The sequence below is a fragment of the Diceros bicornis genome, chromosome 4, assembly GCF_020826845.1.
Source record: "Diceros bicornis minor isolate mBicDic1 chromosome 4, mDicBic1.mat.cur, whole genome shotgun sequence".
Taxonomy (NCBI): Eukaryota; Metazoa; Chordata; class Mammalia; order Perissodactyla; family Rhinocerotidae; genus Diceros; species Diceros bicornis.
This window is the reverse complement of record NC_080743.1, coordinates 43,252,928-43,278,445: the sequence shown is the minus strand read 5'-3', so window position 1 is coordinate 43,278,445 and position 25,518 is coordinate 43,252,928. Positions and strand designations below refer to the sequence as shown.

General features: G+C 58.3%; 1 protein-coding gene across 4 annotated transcripts in view; it reads right to left on the bottom strand.

Moving 5' to 3' along the window:
• KCNC4 (potassium voltage-gated channel subfamily C member 4) overlaps window positions 1-25,007 on the bottom strand; it is a 36,673-nt gene extending 11,666 nt beyond the window's left edge. For 2 of the 4 annotated variants that reach the window (XM_058538745.1, XM_058538748.1), the window contains exons 1-3: window positions 23,268-25,007; window positions 11,498-12,434; window positions 9,246-9,449 (exon numbers count right to left, since the gene is read on the bottom strand). In XM_058538745.1, coding sequence (XP_058394728.1) covers window positions 9,246-9,449; window positions 11,498-12,434; window positions 23,268-23,945 — 1,819 coding nt within the window. In that variant the 5' untranslated portion in view covers window positions 23,946-25,007. Of the gene's footprint in view, window positions 1-937; window positions 3,186-6,041; window positions 6,794-9,245; window positions 9,450-11,497; window positions 12,435-23,267 lie in introns of those variants that run through there. The other 2 variants (XM_058538747.1, XM_058538746.1) reach the window with 2 other exon arrangements.
• Between the last annotated feature and the right edge of the window lie 511 nt (window positions 25,008-25,518).

Genomic DNA, 25,518 nt, shown 5'->3' with positions numbered 1-25,518 from the left:
CATAGCACCTATTTGAAAGGTGAGGCCATCAAACCAAACTGGTCGTTATTGGGGTGAGTTGCTCCACAATACGCCCCCCCGATATTTGTAAGCAACGTTTTGTGCCAGGCTCTGTGCTAAGGACTTTCCAGGCCCTGCCTCACTGAATTCTTCCAACAGCCCCACAAAGTAGATACTATCATTACTGCCACTTGATAGATGAGGAAGTAAGGTTCACACAGGTTAAGTAACTTGCTCAAGGTCACACAAGTAGGAAGCGAAGGCACCAGGACTCCAACTTGAGCCTGTCTGACCCCTAGTCAGTTTCGACCGGCACAGTGTCCCGCTCTTTCAGCCAGCTCCCTGGTTTGGGCTCCCCTCCAGCTCCGGGGACACAGCCTCTTCTTCCTTGACAGTGTTGCCTGCTGTTTCTGCAAGGTGGGGAGGAGGGGCGGTCTCCTGCTTCTCTCACGGAACCCTCTGCCCACCTGCACACTGCACCTCCCCCCTTCCTGGGGTCTGAGGGTGTCACTGGGGACCCCAGCTGCATCTCCTTGGGTCCCCTCAGGACCACCCTGACATCTGGTACCCTTGGGCCGCTTGCTGAGTTCTCAGCCTCTGACCATGAAATGGTTCCACAATGATCTACAAAAAAAAACACCCATTTTGGACGTGGGCCCTGATGCGTAATCTCATTATGGAGCCAGCAGCGCATCCCAAACCATTATCGCCTGGCCAAGCTTCTCCAAGGCGAGCCTGGCTGCAAATGGCTTTCTCCCGGCCAGGGGGGCCACAGCCCTCCTTGCCCTCTGCGGCTGGAGGAGAGATTTTATCTTTAATTGACAACTGGCTGCCTGCCACCGCCTTGCCCCCGCTGGCCCAGGCTCCCAGACCCATTTCTCTTCTGCTCCAGGAACAGGCTTCCGCTTGCTTCTTCCCTCCCCTCAGCCCTGCCGTCCTCACCCCTGCTCCCTGCTGTACTCTGTCCTTTCTTGGTGTGACAGACAAGAGATATCAGAGATCTGTGGAGAAAGGCCTGAGAGCTACAGGAACAGGGTGAAGAGGGAACTAACACAGTGTGCACCTACTGTATGTCATATGTAGACATACGGCACTGGGCGAGGTCTTTACACTCACTGTCTCTGAAATGGGGGCTATCATTATCCCCATTCTGCAGACAGGGAAACTGAGGTTCAGTGAGTTCCTCCAAGTTACCCAGCTAGTGAGTGGCAGATTAAGACTCTGAACTGAGGCCACTGTGACTCTACCATGCCTGGAGAAAGAGGAAGGCGTGAGAAATAAGACAAGAGTACAGAGAGCATATACGCACCAAGACCTGGCTACATAATTCACAAAGCTAGAGCAAGGTGAAAACGCAGGAACCCTTCTTCAATAATTATTAGTAATTTCAAGACGGCAACAGCTGAGCATTAAGTCAAGCATGGGGTCCTTTGAGCAACTGCACAGTTGCATGCCTGTGAAGCCAGCCCTGCGTGTTCCCCCAGGTGGGTGTGAGAGGGACCACATGTGACCAGCACTTAACCACTACCCCATCCTATCTGGGCCCAGCAGGCGTTCATTCCCCACCCCTAAGTGGTCCCAGTCGTGCTACCAGTCCCTTGTCGGCCTCAGTTTGTCAGCCATCCAGTCATCGCAATGACTCTGGCATCCCCAGGGCCTTGGCCCACATAGAACCGGGGCAATTTCAGGGAGGAGGGGTGGCCCCCTGCACAAACAAGCAGGAATACAGTGGAATTCCTTAAACAAACAACAGTCTTTTCTTCCATGTCACAGTTGGGGTCAGGTGGCAGCAGTGGAGACCAGAACACTGCCAGGGAGTCAGGGGTCCCGGGCTAGTCCTCTGTGTGACCTTGGGCAGATCACTGTCCCTCCCTGAGCACCAGGGTCAAGCTCTAAGTGCGGGGGTTGGGCTGCACAGATGATTCCTGGAGGGGGTGGGGTTATGGCAGGAGTGTGTTGTATTTCTCAGGAGTTGGGGTGGAAGCCCGAGGAGGTCCCCACAGACACAGAGCCAGAAAGGAGAGGCAGAGGCAGTCACTCACACAGCAGGAGCAGCAGACGCTCCAGATGTCTTTATTGGGGCTCGAGCACAGCACGACAATCAAGGCATGCGGACAGGGTGGCAGGGCCAGCCCGGGCATGCCTCAGACACACACGAGGGGACAGCTTTAGAAAACGACTGAACAACACCAGGGACGGACAGGGTGGGCTCGGGGATGGGGAGGGAGGCCGAGGGAGGGGCAGAGGCCAAGGTCGAAGGGGTCCCCTGGCCTCTGCTATTGCACGCATCCTCTGGCCACCGGCCAGGAAGTACAGTATTGCAACTGGTCTCCACTCGCCCGAGCCTTCCTCAGGCCCCTGAGCCAGATGGGCAGACAGACCCCTTCCCTGCCCGTCTGCCCAGCAGCATCTTTGAAAACAAACGGACGAAGGAGACAGAACAAAAAGCCAAAAAACAAAAAAGGACGAAACGCCCCCTCAGTCAAGGACACAGCTAAGGGGGAGGAAGGAGCGGAAGAAGCTGCAGGGGAGCCCCCGGAAGGCCCCCCCACAACCGGGGCGTGGGTGGGAGGTAGAACCCCAATCTGGGGTGGGATGGGGCTAGTGGAACAGTGACCCTGGGGGACAATCTGGCCTTCCACAGGCCACTGGCCCACTGGAGAAACGCCCCCAAAAGGGACAGTCTAGCCTGGGACCACCCAGCTGGACTGGCAGTTCCCAGGTACACTTTTCCTGGGACATTCCACACACACGTTCAGCAGAAACAAGGAATCAGTAAAGGGGAAGGGACTGGGGGTCTCAGGGCGGGGGGGCAAGGGCTTGGGGAGACATAGCCTAACAAAGAAGACAGACCACCAACAGCACGTGCACTACACACAAGAGTACAGTATGTATGAATATAGATACTATATGTGCATATATATCTCTTCAATGTACAACAGAACAGAACGTCAGACCCGGATGGCTCCGGGCCCGGAGGGTCACATGGGAAGTTTTCCATCAGTCCTGTGCAATCACGGATATCTGAGTCTTTCCCAGCGAAAGATTCTTGCCTGGGTTCCAGAGTTCCCTAAGCCTCTGGCTTTCTGTCTCTCTGCCTGTCTCTCTCACGCTGGTGCCGCTTTAAGAGAGGGTGAGGACTTCAGCCTGGGCATAGTTGGACGAGAGGGCGTCTTGGCAGGTCTCTGTGTTTAAAGAGCACAGGTGTGAGACACTGGGACGCACGCTTTCGGCTCAACATTGCCTTCTGGGGGGCAAGGAGTTCAGCAAAAGAAAGGGAGAAACAAAGAATGAGATGTTAGAAGGAAGGGAGCTGCCAACCCACAAGCTGTGGGCTAAAGAGCAGGCCAGGAGCAGAGCTGGAAGGCGTGGGGACCCAGGGCTAAGAGGCCAGGAAGAGTAGGGACGGGTCAGGGAATGGGGTGAGCCCCTTCATCAGCCCTCTGCCAACCCAGCTCTGGGCCAAGGTGACTCCTAGGTGATGTTACAGCTCGTCTCCACACCTGCTCAGGTAATGTGCCCAGGAACCACTAGCGCTCAGGTCTCCCAAGCTCCAGTGCAGTGTGGGGAGGGATCACAGCTCTGCAGCTGGCATGGAGGCAAGGGGGACGCTCCTGGTGTGACCTATAGCCCACAGGCCATCATCCCAGCTGCTGCCTGCCCAACATGGGCTCCCCCTACATCACTCCATCTGCCATCACCGCCTGGGGCTCCTTCACTGTCCCCAGGGGCTGGTGAAGAAGGCTCCTGAGTACTGCGACGTTGTGCCCAGCCCCCCTTCCTCAATCTGGTAGGAACAGAGTCCCAGCAGTTGGAGGGTAAATGCTGAAGGGGAAGGTCAGGGAGGATGAATATACCCCTCTCAGGAGAGAAGGCCAGAACATAGCATCTTATTGAGAAAGCCAAACTCTCTGTGAGCCCTTCTCAGTATCCCATGCTCAGCCTGGGAGGTCAGTGTGGGCATTCCCTTCTCTCACTTTCCCAGCAGGGGCACAGGTAGAGCAGGCAGGGAGGCTGCTGTGGGGCAGGGATTTTGGAGGGTGATGCCCTCTGGCCAGGGCAGAGGAGGCCCTCCTCTCCCAGTAAGCTCTGCAAAAGGGCAGCCCTGGCCCTCTGGCTGGTCCACAGCCTCCCCTCTGACCACAGTGCAGCCGAAATCTAGGCTGAACAGGCACCTCCCCCTCTGGTTCTAGCTCACAGCCACTCCCCTCAGAAGCCCAGGGGGCTGAGAAGTGGCCTCTAGGGTTGTCAGTAGACCTGGTACAAACGGGAAGGTAGGATTAACAACTCCTACCCAGGCCACTTCCCTGCTCTGCAGGGAGGGGCTGGGCCCCAGCTGTGGGGGAAAGGTTTCTAGAAGCCAAAGTCATGGTACAGGTCTAAGTCCAGATCCAAGGTAAAGCAAACTCTCAGATTGTGGGTGAGACAGCCTTCCCCTGAGGGAGGCCCATGCAGACAGCCACTCCTCTAGGCAGAGCCTGGTGTACAGTGGGTCTCTGTAAACTCCAGGACTCACTCTGTCCTTGCCCAGAGCCCTGAGAAGTGGCTGGGGCACACAGCTTATTCAGCTCTCCCATTAGCTAGGTCCTGTGTCTCCCCTACAGAAGCCAGAGAGCCAGGAGGGACGTGTGGGAGCCCATCTCCTAAGGCGCTAGGGGCCCCAGCCTGGCACCCCTGCATCATGTCGCCCAGAGACATCTGTGCCCACCATAGGGGTGCCGTGAGCATGCCCATCCCTGTGGGAGGGAAGAGAGGGAAGGAGGCGGCGGGTACCGTGGAAACTTGGGCTCCTGACAACTTGAGGGCTGCCACAGAAATAGCCGCTGCAGTTCCCGGAACCAGAAAGGCAAGTCAGAGGAGAACAGAGCTGTGGGGCCTGTGCTAAACAGGACATCTAGCTCATCCCACCCCCGTCAGAGCCAGGACCCCGGCGCCACCGAGCCCTGCGGGGCAGGACTGAACCTGTCCTCACGAAGGAGAGGCTGGGACCTCAGATGCAGCTGTGTGAGGAGAGGGTGCCAGGCCATCTCCATCCTGCTCCTCAGGGCTTCCCTGTCACTTAAAGAGGCCTGTCCCCTTCTGAGGGGTGGTTGCATGGACGCCCCTATATCTTTTCAACTCTTAAGGGGACACTTCATTCTGAGAGCAAGCAGGAGACAGGCCCCATAGACCACAGCAGGGCTGGGGTATCCTAGGACCCACCTTGAACAGACTTTTCTAGAAGGGACATTCTCATGGTCTGCCCAAGGCTGAGGAAGTCACCGAAATGGGGGTGCTCCTGGCATAGGTGTTTCACAACCCCCAATCCCATGAAATGATTTGACCTTTCTGCCCAGTTCACCTTAAAGGGTGGCCCCCAGATTTCCCAGCCTCCTGCCAAGTCCCTGAATGCTGTCTTGCCACACCTATCCATGCTCACCCTGGAAGGAGCAGATACGGACGGACCTTAGTCATTCGCTCTACAAAGTTGCATAATCTGACTCTAAAAATTGCCAGGCACAAGGCTCGCTGGCAGGTCTAATTCCCATCAGGTGAAACAGGAAATGTCCCGGCTGGGGCGCTTATCGTTCCTCGTCCCCGGGGCTGACGAGGGCCTGGGGAGCCTCGCTAGGTGCCTGCGGGGGGAGGGACCACCCACCTGGGAGTGGCCGGGTGCCGGTACAGGAGCGGGTGGGGGCAGGATGGCTTCTGTCCCCACACTTTCCCTCAGCTGCCCCTGCCCAGGGTGTGCCCTGCTCACTCAGTGACTCACAAACATGTTGTGCTCCCGGGCTCGTTAGGTAAATGAATACACTTAATTATAGAAATTAGATGAGTCTCCAGTTCTGGCAGCAACCTAGAGCGCAGAGGCTGGGTGGGAGCGGCAGGTGACTCAGAGGCTGGGCTGGCAGTTTGAGCGGGGGGAGAGGGAAGAAAAACTGTCGTGGAAGCAGAAGCAGCAGTGTGGCGAGAGATGCTGTGGCTCAGGGCACAGATGGGATGCCAAGCTCTGCCTCTGGGTGTCGCCCTGGAGAGGGCATCCTGCACCGAAGCAGCAATCCTGGGGCTCCAACTCTATGGACCCCCACCTGAGCCCCGGGTCAGAGCTCGAGAACATCGGGCCTCTTCTCCCAGGGCGGCACTGCTCCTCTGAGGAGACAAGCCCCCTGGACACCAGCAGAGATGCCCCATGGGACAGCCTTATTCCTTGCTGGTCTGGGTGTGGGGTAGACAGACAGACAGAGAGACATTCAGTTGCAGGCTGCTTGGTTACTGGTTGAAGGCCACGAGGAATGGAATTGCATTTGCTGTGATTAAGTTGGGACCCTGAGGGGGAGGCAGGGCCCAGAGACACAGGTCCTGGGGGCACGGACACCTCCACTCAGGATGGGGGCAAGTGGGTAGAAGCCCTGGAGTAATCTCCCCCTTGCTCTCAAGCTCCAGAGCTGAACATCTGCGGGAGTAGGATGCTGTGGAGGAGAGGCTCAGAGGCCTGCATTCTCCTGCATCCTGCCCGGCTTGCTCAGGCTGCTCCCTTGGGGCCCAGGTCTGGGCAGTGCTGGGCCCCAGGAGGAAAGAGGGCTGGAGGGCGTGAGTGTGACTTTTTGTGCATTTCCCCGGAACGGGGAGAGCTGAGGGTGCAGCTACGGGGCCGAGCATCCGGGTGGTGGGCTGGTGAGGGGGTGGAAGGGGCGGGAGAGCAGGAGCTTTCTCGGAGGGTAGGGCGAGCTGTATCTCGATGCCAGTGGAGACAGCCCCAGACTGGTTCCAGCCGCGCCGGCTATGTTGTTTAGACTCCGGGACTTTTCACAGCCTTGGTGAAGAAAAGGCACACGGGTCAGAGGGCGCGGCTCCTTGCCTGAGCGGCTACACGGGATCCAGGTTCCAGGGGGCCCTGCAGGGCAGGCACCCTGGGCTGGGAGGAAGGGTCTGGTCCAGCTGGGAAAGGCTACCTCACTTTTCCTGGTCTCTGGTCACCTGGGCTCCTGAGGATGGACCCCAGGGCTCCACACCCAGCTTGTCCTGTCATTGTCCCCAGTAAGTTTCCTTCCAGCTACATAAAGACCCCACAGCCTCCAGCATCCTCCTTTCTCAACCCTAAGAAGCCCTAATGAGCACCTGCCACCTTCTTCCCAGGGAGTTCACACTCTGACACACATGGGCAGCTACAGGCTAACGATGGGGTCTGCACTGGCAGCTGGAGGAGGCCTGGGCCCACTCGCTCCCAGGCCCAGTGTAGCCTGAGTGCAGAGAGTGCGGCATGGCCTGGCATGGGGAAAGCTGCCGAGCGCACACTGGGACTTTGGCGATGCTAATTGCCATGCTTGCTTAGCAGGACCTGTTTCCCAGCAACCCACCTGTTCCCTCTCGAAGGTCACTCTAACTGGCTGAGTTACATGCTTGTTGCCAAGAAGCAGTGTGGAGGCATCTTGCAAATAGAGCACCTGGGCCCCATGAACACCCAGAGAGATGTGGTGGTAGGACGCAGGCTCCCCACCCCATGCATGCACACGTGCCACCCTTTCCCAGGTGCGACCTGCTCCCCAGCACCTCACGGTCCCTCCTCTGACTTGCACCCTCACAGCCTCTTCCACACCGCTACTTCCACTGTGCCCCTCACAACACTAGGACGAAAGCAGTGTTGCTCAGCACACAGCTGTTCGCTCAAGGCCTTCGTGGGAGGTGTGGTTCCCCCGCCCCACATTCTAGGCTGTCCACTTAGCATGTTCCGGCCAGAGCAAGGCTCCGGGTCCGAACCAGGACACAGTGGAGGCCACTGCATGCTTGGGGTGGAGGACAGGAGGGATAGGCACACCCAGAGCCCAAGGACCAGGCCCGCAGAGGCCGGGGGTCACCAGGGAACACAGGAGAGGGTGGAAGCAGTCTGAGTACATCCATCTGCAGCCCTTGAGCTGGGGCCTCTGGGCCATCTCCTTCTAGCTGCCAGTTCGCTGCTCCTGCTCCTGCCACCCAACAGGACATACGCCCAGCAAAGCTAGACACACACCTCTCAGGGCCTGGTTAGGGTCAGGGCATCCTGGGGAATCCAGTGGGAACAGTGGTACTGAGCAGGCCAGGGAAAGGGCCTGGGAAGCTGCCCATGGAGGCTGCATGGGCTGAGCAGCCAGGGGACATCCCTTGGGGGCCACAGGCATCACAGGCTATTCCTGCAGCAGCCATTGCCCCTGTCTCACTTAACCCAGTCTTGGTCCAGAATTTGGGGATAGCAGGAAGTAGGGGAGGGGGACATTTGGCTGAAAGAAATGGCCTGAGAACCCAGGAAAGAGCCCTGTTTTGGGAGGAGTCAGGGTTTATCCTGGAACTGAGCAGGGTCCAGGGCATCACGGGGACAGGACAAGAAAGACAAAAAAGTGATCAGGAACTGGGCAGAGGGAACATCTGGCCCTGACACCCCTGGTTCTCAGTCACTACTGGCCATCTTTGGTGGCCACTACTCAACCATCCTTGATATTTCTGCCCCCTTTTCAGGCCAGGAATCCCCAGCTCCACCACCCAACTTCTGCCCCGCTCCTGCCGCAGGCCTGGGGCCTGCTGAGGGAATGCCAGCCTTCCCTGATGGAAGAAATCAGCTGCTCCCTTGAACCCTCGAGATACTTCAGAACACACCTCAGAAGGGCCCACTCTCCCAGCCCACTCCCACCCCATGGTCACCTTCTGGCTCTGCCTCAAGAGGACAGTCACCTCCAGGAAGTGCAGAGCGGGGTCAGCCTCTCCTGGGCTCCAGAACCCACAGTGCAGGATGGAGGAGGCGGGGCCTGGGCCAGGCTCTCTGGAGACCCCACACCAGCACCTCGTGCTTCCCCTGCCTCCTGAATGTTGCAGGCATCTCCCGGGACCACTTACTCAGGGAAGCCTTAGCCGTGTTTAAGGAAGCCTCGTGAAAGGCTGGCAGTGACCCTGTGGAGCCAGGCCTGAAGGTCACAAGAGGAACCAGAGGAAGAGAAGGTGATGAAATAGAGGGGCCAGGGCCTCTGATCTGGTGTCCCCTCACCCTCTAGCACTTGTCTTCCCTGGGGGAAGCCTGTGGGGGCACAGGCTCTGTGTACTTTCTGGGGATGCTGGAGGCCTTTCCAATCCAGGGACTGGGAGATCAGGGTAACCATCCTAAAAGCAGGGGCATGTCCAAGGCAGAGGAGAGGGTGGCCAAGGCCTCAGGGGAGGAGGGGACCTCAAGCTTTGTGGCGGACACTAGGGAGACTCAGTTCCGTGGGGTCTCCCCACCTGCCCAGCCTGGGGAGCCATACCTTTCCGGACACTACCATCGGCACAGGCATAGTCCCCAGCGCTGAGCAGGAAGCAAGCAGCTGCCTTCTTGTTTCTGTCTCGAGTGCCAGAGCGTCGCAGGGCCCGGCGCTCCTCAGGGGAGGGGGCGGAGGCCAGGGGCTGGGTGAGGCCAGCTCCCTCCTCGTCTGACAGCACCGCACTGGCATCGCCATTCTGCTTGGAGTCTAAAGGGGGCAGACAGAAAGAGGCTGTGTGAGGGGGCTGCCAAGGTCTTCCTCATGGGGTCCTGGGGTCTCTCAGATCCCAGACCTTGAGTATCACTTCCCAGACCGGAGGAGGCAGGAGTGTTGCCAGAGCCAGGGAGTGCGCCTGGTCCTGGGGGCAGGATGCTGGCTTCCCTCCCAGCCTTGGCCTAGAGTCTTTCCTGGGAGATGGGGCCACAGATACCCTAAGGAGGGACTCCCCAAGTCTGCCTGCTGCAGGCTGCCACGTGAGATCAGCCCAAGGCAGGTGGCAGACTCTGCTTCCTTCCTGGGTCTGGCTCAGGCTGACACTTGGATGAGTTTGCATTCCTCGGAGGATGCCCAGCTTGTTGGAGTGAGAGGTGGCAATGCCCAGGTTAAACAGACAGAGTGGCTTCCACAGCTGTCCCCCTGGACTACCTGAAGGCAGTTATCTCATTCACCAGGCATCCAAACTGGGGTCGAGCGCTCAAAGGATTTACAGCCCTCTGCTCCCGGGGCTCACCTGTGTGTGGGGAGGGCCCTGGAGGGAAGAGGCTCCATTTCAGCTCCCACTGCTGTGGGCTCTTAGCCTCCATCTCCTGCTCCATGACGCAGCAGCACAGATAAGCCTGGGCCCTTGGATCTGGAGAAGGGGCCGCTCCACCTGAGGGCAGTGGCTGCAGCATTGGCCAGGCTAAGGCATGGCTGACAGGACCATAGGTAAGTGTAAATTGAGAAGCCGGCCTAGTGGCTTGTACATTTTGATATTAGGTTTCCCTCTGAGCCCTGAATGCGCCTTGTGGTACAGCTGAAATTCCCTGGGGCACTGGCTGGGAGATTTATATTCAGGGATCGGGGAAGGGGGTACCACTTTGGTGGGGGAGAAGAGAGGAGCCTGATGGGTGCTGTTCCATCAAGATCTTTGGAGGACCCAGGCCCCTGAATGACCCCAGGGAACGACTGGCTCCAGCATATATGATGGGCATCCACCAACAGGGCACAGGCGAGTGTCCTGAATCAGACACCTCCCTGGAAGACGAGTCCCACTCTGCCCCCAGAGCCTAGCCAGGAGCTGCTACCTTAGTCTCCTGCCCCACCGCCGGCTCCCTGATGGCCTGGCATCCAACGGCCCTGTGCTAGGAGTCCTGTACCTCCCTCAGGAGCCCATCCCTACTCTCCATTGGAGAGCCCCCACTCTCCAATCCAGCTCCACATTGTTGTGGGTGAAGCTGATCTCCTTGCCCATCTCCTGACTCAGGTGGAGGTGAGCTTCCCTGGGGTGGCCTTTCCCATCCTTGAAGAAGAGGATTCAGACCCCCGGGCCCTCCCCTTCCAGGAGGCAGATGCCAGTTGCTTCCACCTTTCCCCTTCCCAACACCGTCTGGGCCACTCCTTCTTGGTCCCCTTCCATCCCACGTTCAACCCTGAGCCCAGGACTCAATCTAGCTTGTGCTGAACAGAAGGCAGCCTCCCACTGCTGTTACGTTATCGCATTTATTAGGCCAAGAGACACCAGGCTCGAATGTTTGGAAAGAAATGATTCATGTGTTGATGCACCTTGGAAGAATAGCTGCCCTGCTCTCCAGCTAATAATGACAGCACCTGATATTTGTAAAGCGGTTTTAACTTCTCAAAGCACTTTCACATCTGTCACTTGGGTCTCATCAAAATCTTGGGGGTAGGATATTGATATCATTCCCATTTTACAGGTGAGGCATCTATACCCAGAGAGGGTGAGTGACTGGCGTCAGGGCCACACAGCACAGTGGCCAAGATGGAATTAAAAACTCAGGCTTCTAATTTAGAGCTCCATGCACTGCCCATCGCAGCGTAAGGTGAGTGGGTTACTCACTCTACAGACCCTGATGTTCAGGAAGCTATCAGAGAACCAGAGGATAGAGATTCGGCCTCAATACATTCCCTCATAAAGGTATGTCTTATACTTAGGGAAGCCCAGAGCAGTAAAGCACAATCCCAGCTTCCAAGGGTTGAGGATTCCTGTGGCCACTGAGGGAGAGGTGGCTTTCCTTCCCAACCCCCCATCTCACCTGCCCGTTTCCTCTCGACCATTCCCTCCTCCAGGGCAGGGGGGCTGGTGTCACTGTAGGTGCTGTCCCGGGGCGAGGACTCCTCGGACTTGCAGTAAATGGGCGACTCGAGCTGGGGCGGCCGTGGCACATGCTTCTTTCGTTTCTTGGGCAGCTTCTGCTTGGCCATGGCCAGGGAGTAGTACATGCCGAAGTTGTTGACAATGACGGGCACGGGCATGGCAATAGTGAGCACGCCAGCCAGTGCACACAGCGCCCCCACCAGCATGCCCGACCACGTCTTGGGGTACATGTCCCCGTAGCCCAGCGTCGTCATGGTGACCACGGCCCACCAGAAGCCAATGGGGATGTTCTTGAAGTCGGTGTGGTCGTTGCCCCGCGGGTCAGAGGGCCTGGCGCCGATGCGCTCAGCGTAGTAGATCATGGTGGCGAAAATAAGCACGCCCAGCGCCAGGAAGATGATGAGCAGCAGGAACTCATTGGTGCTGGCACGCAGGGTGTGGCCTAGCACTCGCAAACCCACAAAGTGGCGCGTGAGCTTAAAGATGCGCAGGATGCGCACGAAGCGCACCACGCGCAGGAAGCCCAGCACGTCACGGGCCGCCTTGGACGACAGGCCGCTCAGCCCCACCTCCAGGTAGAAGGGCAGGATGGCCACGAAGTCGATGATGTTGAGCAGGTTCTTGACGAAGTCCAGCGTGTCAGGGCAGCACACGATGCGCACCAGGAACTCCAGCGTGAACCACAGCACACACACGCCCTCGATGTAGGTCAGGATGGGCTCCGTCTCCACCTCCCGCCGGAAGCGCACGCTGGTGGTATTCCCCACACGGTGGATCTCCGTCACGTTGCGGTCGATGTTGAAGGCCTCGTGGGTCTCCAGGCAGAAGGTGGTGATGGAGACCAGGATGAAGAAGAGAGAGGCAAAGGCCACCACCTGCGGGCGGGGAGGAGCGTGGGGGCAGCTGTCAGTCAGGATGGATGGGCTCAGCCAGGACAGGGACCTCTGCTTGGGGAGCGTGGGGCATGGGTCACCAGACAGTCAGTCCCATGGTGAGAGGCGGGATTAAGATACACAGTCGGGGGCTGAAACTCCCTCCTCACAGGGCCTTTGTCCATCTGCCCCCGTGCTTTAAGGCAATACTTCCCCATCTTTGTCAGGTGCACAGAAGACAGAGGATGCTCTTGGCTGGAAGCAACAGAACAGGGAACTAGAGCTGCCCGGCCCTGCCTCCTGCCTAGCTCTGGCCACCTCTAACCCAGTCGTGCTTTAAAGCTTCTCACACTGTAATGGGTATATAAATCATCTGGGAATCTTGTTAACATGCGATTCTGATTCAGGAGGTCGAGGGCAGGGCCTGAGATTCTGCATTTCTAATAAGCTCTCAGGTGAGGCTACTTGTCCACAGACCACACAGAGTAACTAGGCTTTAAGGCTGTGTTCCTCAGAAAGGCCCTGGACCAGCAGCCTCAGCATCACCTGAGAACTGGTTAGAACTGCAAACTCTCGGGCCCCACCCAAACCTACCGAAGAAAAATGCCGGGGGCAGGGCCACAGTCTGTTTCAACAGAACTTCCAGGTAACTCGGATGCGCAGTAAATGTTGAGGTCCACTGCATTAAGGGATATGCCCAGAGGCAGGGGGCTGGAGGGAATGACCTTGGCCCTCTTTCTGCCGCTGAGCCTATTAAGCTCCAGCCGTGACCCACCTCGTCAAGTCCCAGCCCCTCCTCTCTCTCGCCTCTCACCTTAGGCTGTCCCGGCTGACTGCAGACCGTGAGATGTGTCGGAAGGAAGACGACATGCTCCATGGCAGGAGGCAGGGTGGTTTGCCCAGAATAACCGCCCCTCTCCGTCCCGAGAATGGACATTTCCTGGGACATGGAGCTCCAGAGAAAAATAAACTGCACCCACTGGGATCAGAGAGTGGCAGCGAGTGATCCAGACAATCCAGAAACAGAAAGATGACAGTGGCAATAGGCAGAGGAATGGCTGGGCTTAAGTGTCCAATCATTATGAATGGAGATGAAATGCACGTGTAACAATACAATTGCGGAGCCCTCAACTGTTATTCATGTGATGCCATTCACCACCGTCAGGGTACCAGTTGCTGGGGTCCATGTCCCCTGCTGCTGCCTGTCCTGCTTGGTGGGTGGGGGTCTTCTTCCCTGGGCAGAGGGCTGAGCCTAAATAGGTGGATGAGGGAGGACCGTGGCCCCACTACCAAGTGGCAACCCCCATGCCTCTCCCACCCCAATCTCCACCTGGCCACGGTGTTGCCCATTTGACTACGCCTCTCAGAGATGTCTTCCTCCCTGGGAGTCTGCACTGGTGGTGGGGGGGAGGACTGAACACCTTACTCTTAGTGTAAAACAGGAGTGCAGAATACAGGGGATCTGGGAAAACAAAGGAAGGAGCACCTCCAGGAGCTCCTTCTGGAGCAGGAGCAAGTCTGAAGAGGAATGAACATTCCTGAGCTGTCTATTCTGTGCCTGGCACAGTTGGGTACTCTGTACATGTTACTGCCTTCAGTCCTCCCAGTGACCCTGCGAGGTAGGCCTCATCATCCCATTTTAAAAAGGAGGAACTGAGGATCAGAGAGATTATATACTTGCCTAAAGTCACACAGCCTGGAAGGGGTGGAAACCAGACTTGAACTTGGTACTGTTTAATTTCAGAGGCTGTACCTTCTCTTCACACCACATTGTCTTCACCACCTCCCAGGCAGGGTCTATTCATAGGCCCAAGAAAGCCTTCCCTGAATTGTCAACACTGCTCCCAGCCAGCTCCTTGATGCCTGCTAGTTCATGCTAGGGATGTGTACCTTTGGTATAGGACAGACACCCATCACACACTAAGACATCTTATTTACACTTGAATATGGACATGTTGATTGGATACAGCAGAGGAGGAGGAGGGGTAGTGGACCACAGACACACTTTCCCCACTTGACAACCTTGCCTGGAGCTTCTCCTGCCTGCTTCTCTCCTGTGAAGGCCAATTTCAAGTTCCTTCTCTGGCCTCAATTTTCTTCCCCTGAGAAATGGGCTGTCAAGGCAATAGAGGCTGACATGGGCATCGGGGAGACGGCCCCAGCCTGTGGGCTCTCCATGGCCGTCCAGAGATGAGCTGGGGAGGCACCTGTCCAGAGTCCTGGCGCTGCCCCCTCCCCTGAGAAGCAGAGGGGCTTGGGGTAAGGCATGGGGACAGCACATCCTGCTCTGCCAGGAAGTATGGGAAGCGGGAACTTGCTCTCTCCGAGGAAAAGTTAGCCAGGAGAGTTGGCCCACCTGGGAGCCTGAGCATGAAGTTAATTAGTGATTTGGAAAAACAAGTCCAGGAAGAGCTGCAGAGGGGCTGAGCCCAGGGCACAGAGAGGGGGTGGGGGAGGGAGGACGGTGTGGCCCAGGGCCACTGTCTCACTCGCAGGGCCAAGGAGCCTGCCTTCCTCAATTCTCACCGCCCACCACTCCTTCTACAGACGGTCCAGTAGGTGCACATCACCCTTCCTGAATTCCTGCAGCCTTCACTCACTTTTGCTTTTTCTTTTAAACACAGAACTGTCCCATCTCTTTACTTCTACCTCTCGCCTTCACCCTCTCAGAAGACGAGGAGGGGGAGAGGATAGCCACATGTGCTCACTTCTCAGGGGCAAGAGAGGCACGACAGAAGGCAAATGCCTCACTCAGGACCAAACTGAGCCCAGGCCTCCTGACTCCCAGCTCAGAGCTCTTTCCACTTGGTCCTCTACAAACAAGGTGGGACAATCCACCGCTTCTTGATGAAACCTGGATGGGCCTCCGTCTCCCCTGAAGCCTCTCCAGGGCTGGCAGCAGGTGCCAGGCAGGCCCCAGGAAGCCCTCCCTCCCCCAGCAGACAGGGAGAGCTGAGGCCGAGCCATGATGGAGGCAGAGGCCTCCATCTTATTGTCATGTTGTCCCAGGTGGGTCCCAAGGTTACAGGTGCCTCTTCACGGCCCAACTTCTTCCTTTCTCCCCTAAATTATTCCCCAAACTGAAGTGTTTTGTAAGCGGTGCCCTTGCTGGCACTCAGTGCCTCTCACCATCAGGGATGCTTTCCTTCTCACAGCTCTCTTGACTGGGGCGCTTCCCGGGACAAAAAGGGCCCAGGGAGGAGGCAGTGGCTGCAGCATACCACCCTGCTTAGAGGTCAAGGCCTCGCTCCTATTCAGCAACTACCCTCCCCCACCAGGCATCCTGCAGAACTGGCAGTGCTCATCTGAGCCTCCTTCCCATCGGCCACGGGCACCTGGCCCTGCCGAGGGGACGGCTGGGCCTCAGGTGAGCCAGAGACTGAGGGCGAAAGACAGCTAAGAAGCCCTGGAGTCAGACTGCTTAGGTTCCTCACCCTGGCCCTGCCACTCAACCAGGCAAATGGCGTGCTGGATGAAGAAACTGAGGCTGGGGGAGGAGTAGCTAGCCTGGTGCCCATGGCCGAAGCTCTCAGCTCTTTCCACTGCCTGAGGACCCAGGTTGTGGATTCTACCCGAAGCCAAAACTGCCCAAGCGGAAAATGGCTTGTGTGACATAGTTCCGCCAGCAGCAGCTCCTCTCTGGCCTGCTGGGAGGAGGCAGGAGGGTCTTGCCACCCTGGACAGGGGGTTCCCAGCCTCTGCAGGACAGTGCTGCTTCTTCAAGCGTCCTGCTCCCCTCAGGCCCCTCACGCTGGCTGGCTGTATCCTGTTGGGGACACACCGTCCCCAGAGACCCAGGTGTTTCAGCTGACGGGCCAGCCCTGTGACCAGCTTCCTTCACAAGCTCATCCTACAACTGTCCTTGGTATAAACGTAAAGTCACACACTTCTGGGTACACATCTGGCTCTGCTACTTCCTGCCTGGGAGATCTTGGGCAAGTTTCTTAACCTCTCTGAGCCTCAGGATCTTTGTTCATAAAATGGAAAAGTGAGTACCTACTACGTGCCAGACCCAGTTCTGGGTACTGGGGAACATCCAGAAACAAAACAGATACCCCTGCCCCTCAGACCTCACATTCTAGTGGAGGGAGACTGTCAACAAGTAAACAAGTAGAATAGATAGTAGGCCAGATGGTATAAGAATTAGGGAGAAAAATAAAGAGAAAAGGCAGATAAGGAGTATGAGGGTGGGGGAGCTATTTCAAATAACGGTGGTCAGGCAGGGCCTCAATGCTAAGGTGATATCTAAGCAGACACCTAAAGGAGTGAGGAAGTGAGTCATGTGAAGATCCAGAAAAGCTGGAGGGACAGAGGGAACAGGCAGTGCAAAGGCCCTGAGGCTACGGCATGCTTGGTGTGTTGAAGGATAAGAGTAGTATCTACCTGATAGGGTTGTTTTGAGGATTAAAAGAAATGATATTTGCACAACCCAGCACAGAGCCTAGAGTGTCTCAGGAATCTGGCACAGGCTGGGTGGGGGGGTTGGGGGGAGAGGTGACAGACACCAGTCATTGGGAACTGAATACAATCAGCGGGGGCAGGGGAGGGGAGCCCAAGGAGGAAGGGCCAAGGAGACAGATGGACAGATAAACATAAGAAGACTCATGCCCAAAAACCTATATTAAGGATGGAGTGTAGGAGAAGAGAACCTTGAGAACACAGCCAAAGGCACTTGCAGAGCAAGATCTGTGGGGATGGGATGAGGAGCGAAGCCTTCCAGGGAAGTGAGATCCTAGTGCCCAGGCAGTGCTGGAAAGGGAGTGGGCAGCCATGGGGGCAAAGAGGCAGGAAAGGAGAGGGAGTCTGGCAGGCAAGGGATCTCTGAGCCGTCCCTGGGCTCCTGGGTGAGGGCCGGCTAGGAAGCCCAGTTCCCAGCGGAGAGACCCCCACTCCTCTTCCGTCATGGGCTCCCCCAGGAGAACCTGGCCCTGGCCCCCACCCCATCCTGAGCCAGGACCCTCTGGTTCTAGTGTCCAGGGCCAGCCTCCACCTATGCTCATCTCCTGCCAAGAGAGCACTTGGGGCCTCTCAGGGCCGCTGGGTTGCCCAGAGCCTCTGAGTTCCAGCCCCAGAAGGAATTCAGTCCAGCCTAGATCGCTGGCCAAGAACACATTATCCAGCCAAATGCAATTCCTGGGTACTGCCCATCAGTGTCCCATGCTGTCCTATCTCTGCTCAGACGGGTCCCTTGGCCAGGAAATTCCCCTCCTCTTCCCTAAGTCTGCGTGGTTACGCACTACCCACACTGAACACTTATTTATATATTTATTTATAACCTGCCTCCTTCTAAAAATTATTTAAGGGAGCTAAGTCATTATCCTGCAGGGCCTACCCAGCTCAACTTGTATTTCCTCGCTGAAGCTTCCTGCACACCACCCCGCTCCAACCCCATCCCTTGTAGCAGTGGGATCATCGCTTCCTTCTTTCACCTCCTAATGAACTTTATTTACTTATTTATTTTTTTAGTGAGGAAGATTGGCCCTGAGCTAACATTTGTTGCCAATCCTCCTGTTTTTGCTTGAGGAAGATGGTCCCTGAGCAAACATCTGTGCCAATCTTCCTCTAACCTATATATGGGACACCACCACAGCATGGCTTGACGAGCAGTGCATAGATCTGCGCCCAGGATCCAAACCCACAAACCCTGGGCCGCTGAAGCCGAGGGCACGAACTTAACTACTATGCCACCAGGTTGGCCCCTGAACTTTATTTTTTAAGACTACTGTGGCACCTCTCATGATCTATCTTATGTTATTATTACCATTTCTTGTCACCTAATTTCCCCCGACTGCCACCTATCCCACCCGACCTGGCTTTCTTCAGGAGTAGGGACCCGCCCCCCCCCCCCGGCTCGTCTTTATATTTATAGAGCCCAGTTGGTGTCTGGCATGTAGCCAGTGCTCAATAAATGTTTCTGAATGATCGGAACCAAGGTGACTGCCTGTTCCCTCTCCCGGTCCTAGGGAGCCCGTCACAGAAGAGGTCATCAGCCCCACTAACTGGGGCTAGAGGTGACAGAGGTGTGCCCAGGAATACTTCCGGGCACCTGGGCTCTCAGACTCTATGGCTCTCCAGGGTAGGCCAAACCCACTGCCTGATGGGGACCCCTGCCAGCTTGAAAAAATCCCAGCAGGGAGCTGGGCCAGAGGTCATGGCAGGCAGGCTGCCCAGGAACAAGAATGGCATGAGTGCCCCAATGCCCAGCATCCCAGGCCAACACCGTCCATGGGCGGAGGTGAGGGGCCTGGGGGTCTCCCTGTTCCTGAGGCCCAGCTGCCTGACTCTGTTCCTGCCTGCTCTTCCCCCAACTCTCCAAAATAGCCCAAGTTTAGTTTACCCCCTCCCCCACTTTACACCCCACCCCCAAACGGTGACAAACAAACACCTCATCATCCAGAGACAAGATGTTCCGAGGCAAATGCTAGTCTGTTCAGAATAAGAGAGGAAAACACAAAACAAACCCAGGAGACTGAGAGGCTGCCTCCAGGAGGTGGACGGGCTGCCCTGGGGCGTGTTGGCACTGCCCTCCTGGGGGGTCAGGAAACCAGGGCAGCTAGCACCTGGCCTCAGGTTCCTGGCCCTCCTTAGCCCAGAGGCCTGGGACCAGAGGTCCTGCCCGTATTCCGATGCCTGTCATGCCCACCGACCAGCTGGTCCCAGGCAACGCCCAGGCCCGCGAAGCCGGGGCCCGTCAGAAGGGGTGAGCAGAACTGAGCTCTGCATTTCCTTCCTAGAAGGCCTTGGTTGCATTCCTCCGCCTGGGCCAGGGGACACCTAGTCTGCCCTCGTAACCAAGCCTCCTTTCTTTTTGTCCTATGAAAGTCCCACAGTGAGGGGGGAAAAAAAAAAGCAAGCAAGCAAGCTCAGATGTGAGCACGTCTAGGGAGCAAGGAGACAGGAGCTTTATAGTTTGGAGGAAGACATGAAGGAAGGGACGGGAGGAGAGCAGAAGGGCCACCTGTGAGCCCTCCTAGTAGAAGTCAGAGGCGTTCTCCAGGACGAGCCACAGGAGGCGGCTGCAGCAGTGGTACAAGCACAGACGCAGATTCACGAGATCTGAGTTCGGATCCTAGTTCTACCACCAGCTGTGTGGCCTTGAGCAAGCCCCTCTGGGCCTCAGTTTCCTTATCTGTAAACTGAGGTTAATACTGCCTGCCTCACAGGGCCAGATGAGATATCAGAAGAGAGCACAGGTGACAGCACCTGACACATGGTGGATGCTTCATCCGTGTGAAACCCCGGCTCCAGCAGCCTTCCCAGAGCAGTGGGGATCCTGCGGGTCATTCCTCTCCACAGAAGGGAAACATCCTGGGAAAACTCAATCCAGGTCCTGACTCAGCCAAAGGAGAAGGACTATCATCCATAACAGGGCTGATAACCGAGCTAAAGCCAGCTCGGCCCCTGGGGCCTCTGGAGACTGGGGGTGATGGAGGGGAGTGCCCAGGGCCCATGCATCAGGCCTCCCGTCTCCCCTCAGAAACGGAGGAAGGCCTGATTCAAGAGCTCTGGATGCTCGTCCCCCTGAGGCTGGAAAGCCACCCTGGCTGTTGCTGAGCCCTCACTCTGCCTGGGACTGTGGGCAGTGGGCAGGTGGGGCCAGGACCAGGGGTGGGACTCATGCCTGCCCCCAGAAACGGAACCACAGCAGCAGCCGCCCGTGGGCCAGGCCACAGTGAAAGGAGTGGGGGTGAGCACCCCAGGCCAGGAGGCTGCCTGCCCAGGAATGGCTCCTCGGGCCAGGCCAGTAGCTAAGCAACAGGCTCCTACAACCAGCTCAGTTCACTTTCCGTTTGTATCTGTTTTGCTTCTGTCATAAGGCGCTACTCAAATGACCAGCTGCTGTGTGTGAAGACACCTGGGGCACCGCGCTGCTCCTCTGCCCTTACAGGCCCTCGGTGAGCGCCCCAAGCCCACCACCGCAGTGCTGCGGGTGCGGGCTCCCTCCATGGAGGCAGCGGAAGGAGGCCCCAAGAGAAGGAAGGCATGCACACAGACCCAGGGGACAGCGCTGGGGGGTGGGGACAGTGTTACTGGCCTGGGATAAACAGGGAGGGAGGGCACAGGCCCAGAATCCCTGCACTTCAGACCTTCAGGCCTAGAGGGGTAACAGAGTAAGTGTTCCTTCTGATGTCCTCATCTGCCCCAGGGTTTTCTGATGTCATCCACAGGAGGTACAGAACCTCAGAATACCTCCCAGGCCAGAGTAAGAAACAGCCACCTCTCCACCTGGAAAACAGCCTTGTTCAGTGGAAAGAACATGTTGTAATCCAAGGAGCAAGGGCTTGGGAGTCAGGGAGCCCTGGCTGTGGTTCACAGCCCGCCGAGATCGGGCTGTGTGATCTCAGGCAAGTTGTTTACCCTCTCACAGCCTCAGTCCATTAAATTGGGATAATGCCTCCACTGTAAGTTTATTGGGAGGATTAGAGAACAATGCCAAGTACCTGCATGGAGTACTCAATAATTAGCAGTTGTTACTAATGGATTTTTTTAAATTATGAATTCTCACTTGTGTGTCCCAGGAACAGCTGAAGGCTTGCTTCTGTGCCCCTTAGGAGGCAAGTCCTCTTTCGTCATGAGTGCCACCAAAGCTCCACACAGCTGTTTACACTAGTATTAACAACCAGAAGACTGGAAACTAGGGGTGGTTTGCTGGCCCCGCTATTAGTTAAGTGTCTTTGACAAGACACTTAATGTCTCTGAATCCTGGTTTCTTCATTGCTTAAATGGGAAGAATTAATCTTATCCGGCCTCAAACTTCTGCCCTCAACTGGAATGCCCCGGCTACTGTGATTCCACATCAAAAGGGCAAAGTATCCTGGGCTCCTGGAGGACTTCAAGGGGCCAACCAACCAGCCTCTGAGCTTACTCACAGAGCCCCCTGGCTGGTCTACTCTGAAGTGAGTTGAGGAGAAAATAAACTTATTGATGGTACAGCCCCTCAGAATCCAAGAGGGAAGAACCTGAGAAGGTGAAAAGTCCCCAGAGGCCCCAGAATGCTCAGAAATAGGGCCTAGCTCCCCTACCCACCTCATTCATTCCAGCCTCCCTGGCTTGGCCCCTTTTTCCATCTCTATCAAGCTAAACCTGCTTCCTCATTCCCCGACCCCCAACTTTGAAAGAGCCTAAATTATCTACACTTGTCTCTCTCCTCTAGCGCACACAGCCAAGAGCTGACACCAGCAGTTAGGGAACTGCATGAGAAGCCCATGGAATTCACAGCAGACTCGGGCCAGGGGCATTACTGCGCCCTCACCTTCTGAGCTGGTCTCAGGGCTGCAGGGGGAGAAGCAAAGACAGCTGACCTCAACTTCACTCTCAGTCCTGAAAAAGGTCCCTGCCTTCCAATGACGGCCCTGGGACGCCTGCAGCCCCAGCCTGGTACCCCAGGACCGCTGAGACTTCTGCTCCTCCAGTCTCTTCCCAGCAGGAGATGCAGCTGCCCTGCTCTAGCATTCACGCCAGCCTGGCCCCTCCCTGCAGCCCATTTCCCAATCTCCTGCCCTCCCCTGGGTGGGGAAGCGGAACTTTTCCTTCCACTACTGGGTTGAGTCCCAACACAGGAGGTGCTGGGGAGGGCAGCAGGGCTCTGAGACTCATTAACATGACAACTTGGGATGCCAGAGGTGACAACCAGCTTCCACAGCAGGAGGCAGTCCCCAGACCCAACACATTCTGTAGCTCTTTCCTGATTCCGAGACAGACTGCAGGCTGCCAGCCATGAGATCAGACACCAGCCTCTAGGGTTCTCTTTTTTAAAGAATCTAAAGCCACCCTTCAGGGTTGTTGTTGTTGTTGTTGTTGTTGTTGTTTTAGTTGCCCAAGCATATCTCCCAGCCCCTCCGCCTAAGGGGGTTAGGGGAAACTGGATTGACTGGGGGAGGAGGTGGTGGGAAGGGACCGGTTCTTGCCTAAATCAACCTATCTGCCCCTGCCTCCCCCAATACACCCATTTCAAGCAGTAACCTGAACCAGGGCTTTCTGGGAAGCCAGTGTGTGCTGCAGCAGGAAGAAAAGCAGCAACAAACCTGGGATCATCACCAGGCAGTGTGGCTGGCACTGGTCGTGGAGCCTGCATGTCCCACAACATTAGGCCCTTCCTGTCTAACTGTCCCCTCATCACCACTGAGGTGTCCAGGAAGCCCTAGGGCCATGGCATGCGGCAGGCATCTTATCTCCCTGTAAAGAGGCTTCTCCCAGACCTGAACGAGAGGCCTGCATGCTAGTCCCAGCTCTGCCTGTTATGAGCTGAAAAGGCTGAAGCCCGTGTCCCCCTCTCTAAAACTTATAGTTCTAGCACTGAGCTGCTAGGAGGATTGATATAAGGTGGCATGCAGGGAAGCAGCGAACGCAATGGCCTGCCTACCCTGTGGTGCTAACACACTCTAGTTTTCTTCCCCTAAACCCTGCCTGACCCCGGCAGAAGGCCTAACCCCAGCTCTCTAGGATTCTGGCCCTGTGGAGGAGTGGGAGGTAAAGGACGAGAGGCAGCCTGTGCACAGAAAAGGGGGTAGAAGAGCTCAGCTAAGGGCACCCCACTCACTGGGGGGGATGCAGCAAAGCAGGCATCTGGGATTAGGTCCAAGTAGTAAGTCGTGTGTGTGCAATCTCCTGATGAGGCTTACAGGGGAGAAGGGGTGTGTGTGGCTTGCAGGGGAGGTGTGTGAGTGTGTGTGTGTGACTTGCAGGGGAGAAGGGGTGTGTGTGTGTGATGGGCAGGGGGAATTGGGAGGGATGCGTTGGTAAAGGTAAGTCAGTCTCTTTCCAGCCTGCCCTTACCCACCACCACCATGCACAACCTGGCAGACCCCAGAGGCGACTCAGGCTCCTGTCACTCACCCTGGCCGCCCGGGAGGAGTAAGGGTCCTCGAAGAGCGCCCACATGCGGGGTTGCCAGCCGCGGCAGGACCCGGACCCGGCGCCGGGGCCTGCGCCTCCCTCGTGGGGCCCCAGGCGCTGCAGGGCCAGCTCCCGCTCATCGTCGCCGGCCTCGTCGCGAGGCCCCGCGCCTCCGCCGCCTCCGTCCGGGCTCTCGAAGATGTCGAGCGCCTCCTCGGCGTCGCGGTGCTGCCGGTAGGTCATCCAGCAGCAGGGCTCCACGTCGGTCTCGTCGATGCCCCAGAAGGTGAGCTCCTCCTCGAAGAGCGGCCCGCACACGTCGGCGGGGCAGTGCAGCTTGCCGGTGCGGTAGTAGTTGAGCACGTAAGCGAAGACGCCCGGGTGCCGGTCGAAGAAGAACTCGCAGCCCCCGCCGCCGCTGCTGCCGCTGCTGCCCGCACCACCGCCATCGGACTCGGGCCGGCCCCTGCCGTCGGGATCGGCCAGCCAAGCGAGGCGGGTGCCCGGTAGGGTGCGCAGGGTGCTGCGGTAGGTCTCATGTCGCGTGCCGCCCACGTTGATGATGATCTTCTCCGACGCCTCGCCCTTGGCCATCTCCTCCTTCAGACATGTTTTGGACGGAGGCTTATTCCCCGACTTGCGCCCGCGGTAGGAGGAGACACACACCGAGCTGATCATAAGAAGCGCTGCGGGGCTTCGGCTTGGGGCGGCCGCTGCCCTCCAAACACCCTTCCCGAGGAGGCAGCGTCAGACGAGGGAGGGGGAGGAGACGAGGAGGAGGCAGGAGGCGGCGGCGGCCCCCTCTGCGGTGCAGCCCTGCCCCTGCCTCCCCCCCGGGGCGCGGAGCGGGAGGAGTTGGGTTTCTCGGGTGCACAGGTGGTTGGGGTTTGGGTAGGCAGGGCCGGGGAGGGAGGCAGGATGGGAAAAGGTCAGCCGAGGACCCAAGCGAGGGGCCCGGGGAGGCTGGGGCAAACACACACACGCTCCCCAGCGAGGGCAGGACTCTCAGACGCTCGCGGCCCGGGACACGCCCCCCTTTTTACCCCTCAAAAGACAAGGAAGCACAAGTGCAGGCGCACTGCGAGGGTCCGGGCGCGCGCGTGCTCACACTCACTCCGGCCACCCTCCGGCTCCCAGACCGCGCCGAGCCGCCGGCTTCCCCGCGGCAGCGGCAGCGCAGCAGCAACAAGTCCTCGGAGCGGCTGCCTGGGCCGGGCCGACGCTCTCACGGCAGCCGGAGCTCCGCGGGCCCGGGCTGCGTGCGGTCAACTCGAGGCGGCGGCGGCGGCATGTGGCCTCTTCCCCCCATTCATAAATCCAGCGCAGGGCACGGATGGCGGGCGGGGCTGAGCGGAGCGCGGCGTTCGGGCGGGCGGGGGCTGCGCAGGGCGAGGCGGCAGCAGGAAAACAAGCGCGCCGCAGGAGCGAGCCTCCGGTCCTGCGTCCGCGGCTCGGCGGCGGCTGGGAGCGGCGCTGGGCTGGGAGCTGCGGGGGCCGTGCTGGGGCGGGGGGGCCTCAGACGGGGCGTCCTGCGCGGCGCCGAGCCTGGGAGGCGGGGCCGCTCAGGGGAGCCGGGCTCCGGGGAGCGGGGCTCTGGGCACTGGCGAAGGAGTCTCCCGGGCGGCGGCCGAGCGGCCAAGGACACCTGCAGGCTTCCCGGGCTGCGCCGAGCGGGAGCCTCAGCGCAGCGCCCCGGCGTCAGGCTCCTGCGATCTGGCGGCGCTGGGAGCCACGCCATCCACGCGTCTGCCCATCTCCGGGCGGGGCGCCGGCCTTGGCTCGCGGCAGAGGGCTGGCGAGAGGTGGCCTAAGAGAGGGGGTGCCTCAGCGCCGGTGGGCTGGTGTTCAGGGGGCTCTCGGTGTTCCTCCGGCGGTGGCAGCAGACGCCACTCTCTGGTGGCGCCTTTTCCTCCCGGCCCCGCCTCGCCCGGGCGCGCCCTCCGCGGGGCAGGATGGGCGGGGCGCGGCGCGGGGCCGACCCGGCTAGCTGCAGGGCCCAGGCGGCCGAGCTCAGCCTTCCTCCGCGGACCCGAGCCAAGCCGAGGCGCGTAACCCTCTTGCCGCCAGCGCCCAGCCCAGCGCGCCGCCCCTGCGCGCCTCCGCCGCCATCCCCTCCCGCCCCCCTCGGCCCCGCTCCCCGCCTCCCTCGAGCCCGCAGCTCCTCCCACTGCAGCCTGGAGACCCCGAAGCGCTCTCGACCCCTGACCTCTAACCTCCGCCTGCCCTCTTCTGGGTGCTCCCGTTGCCCCCT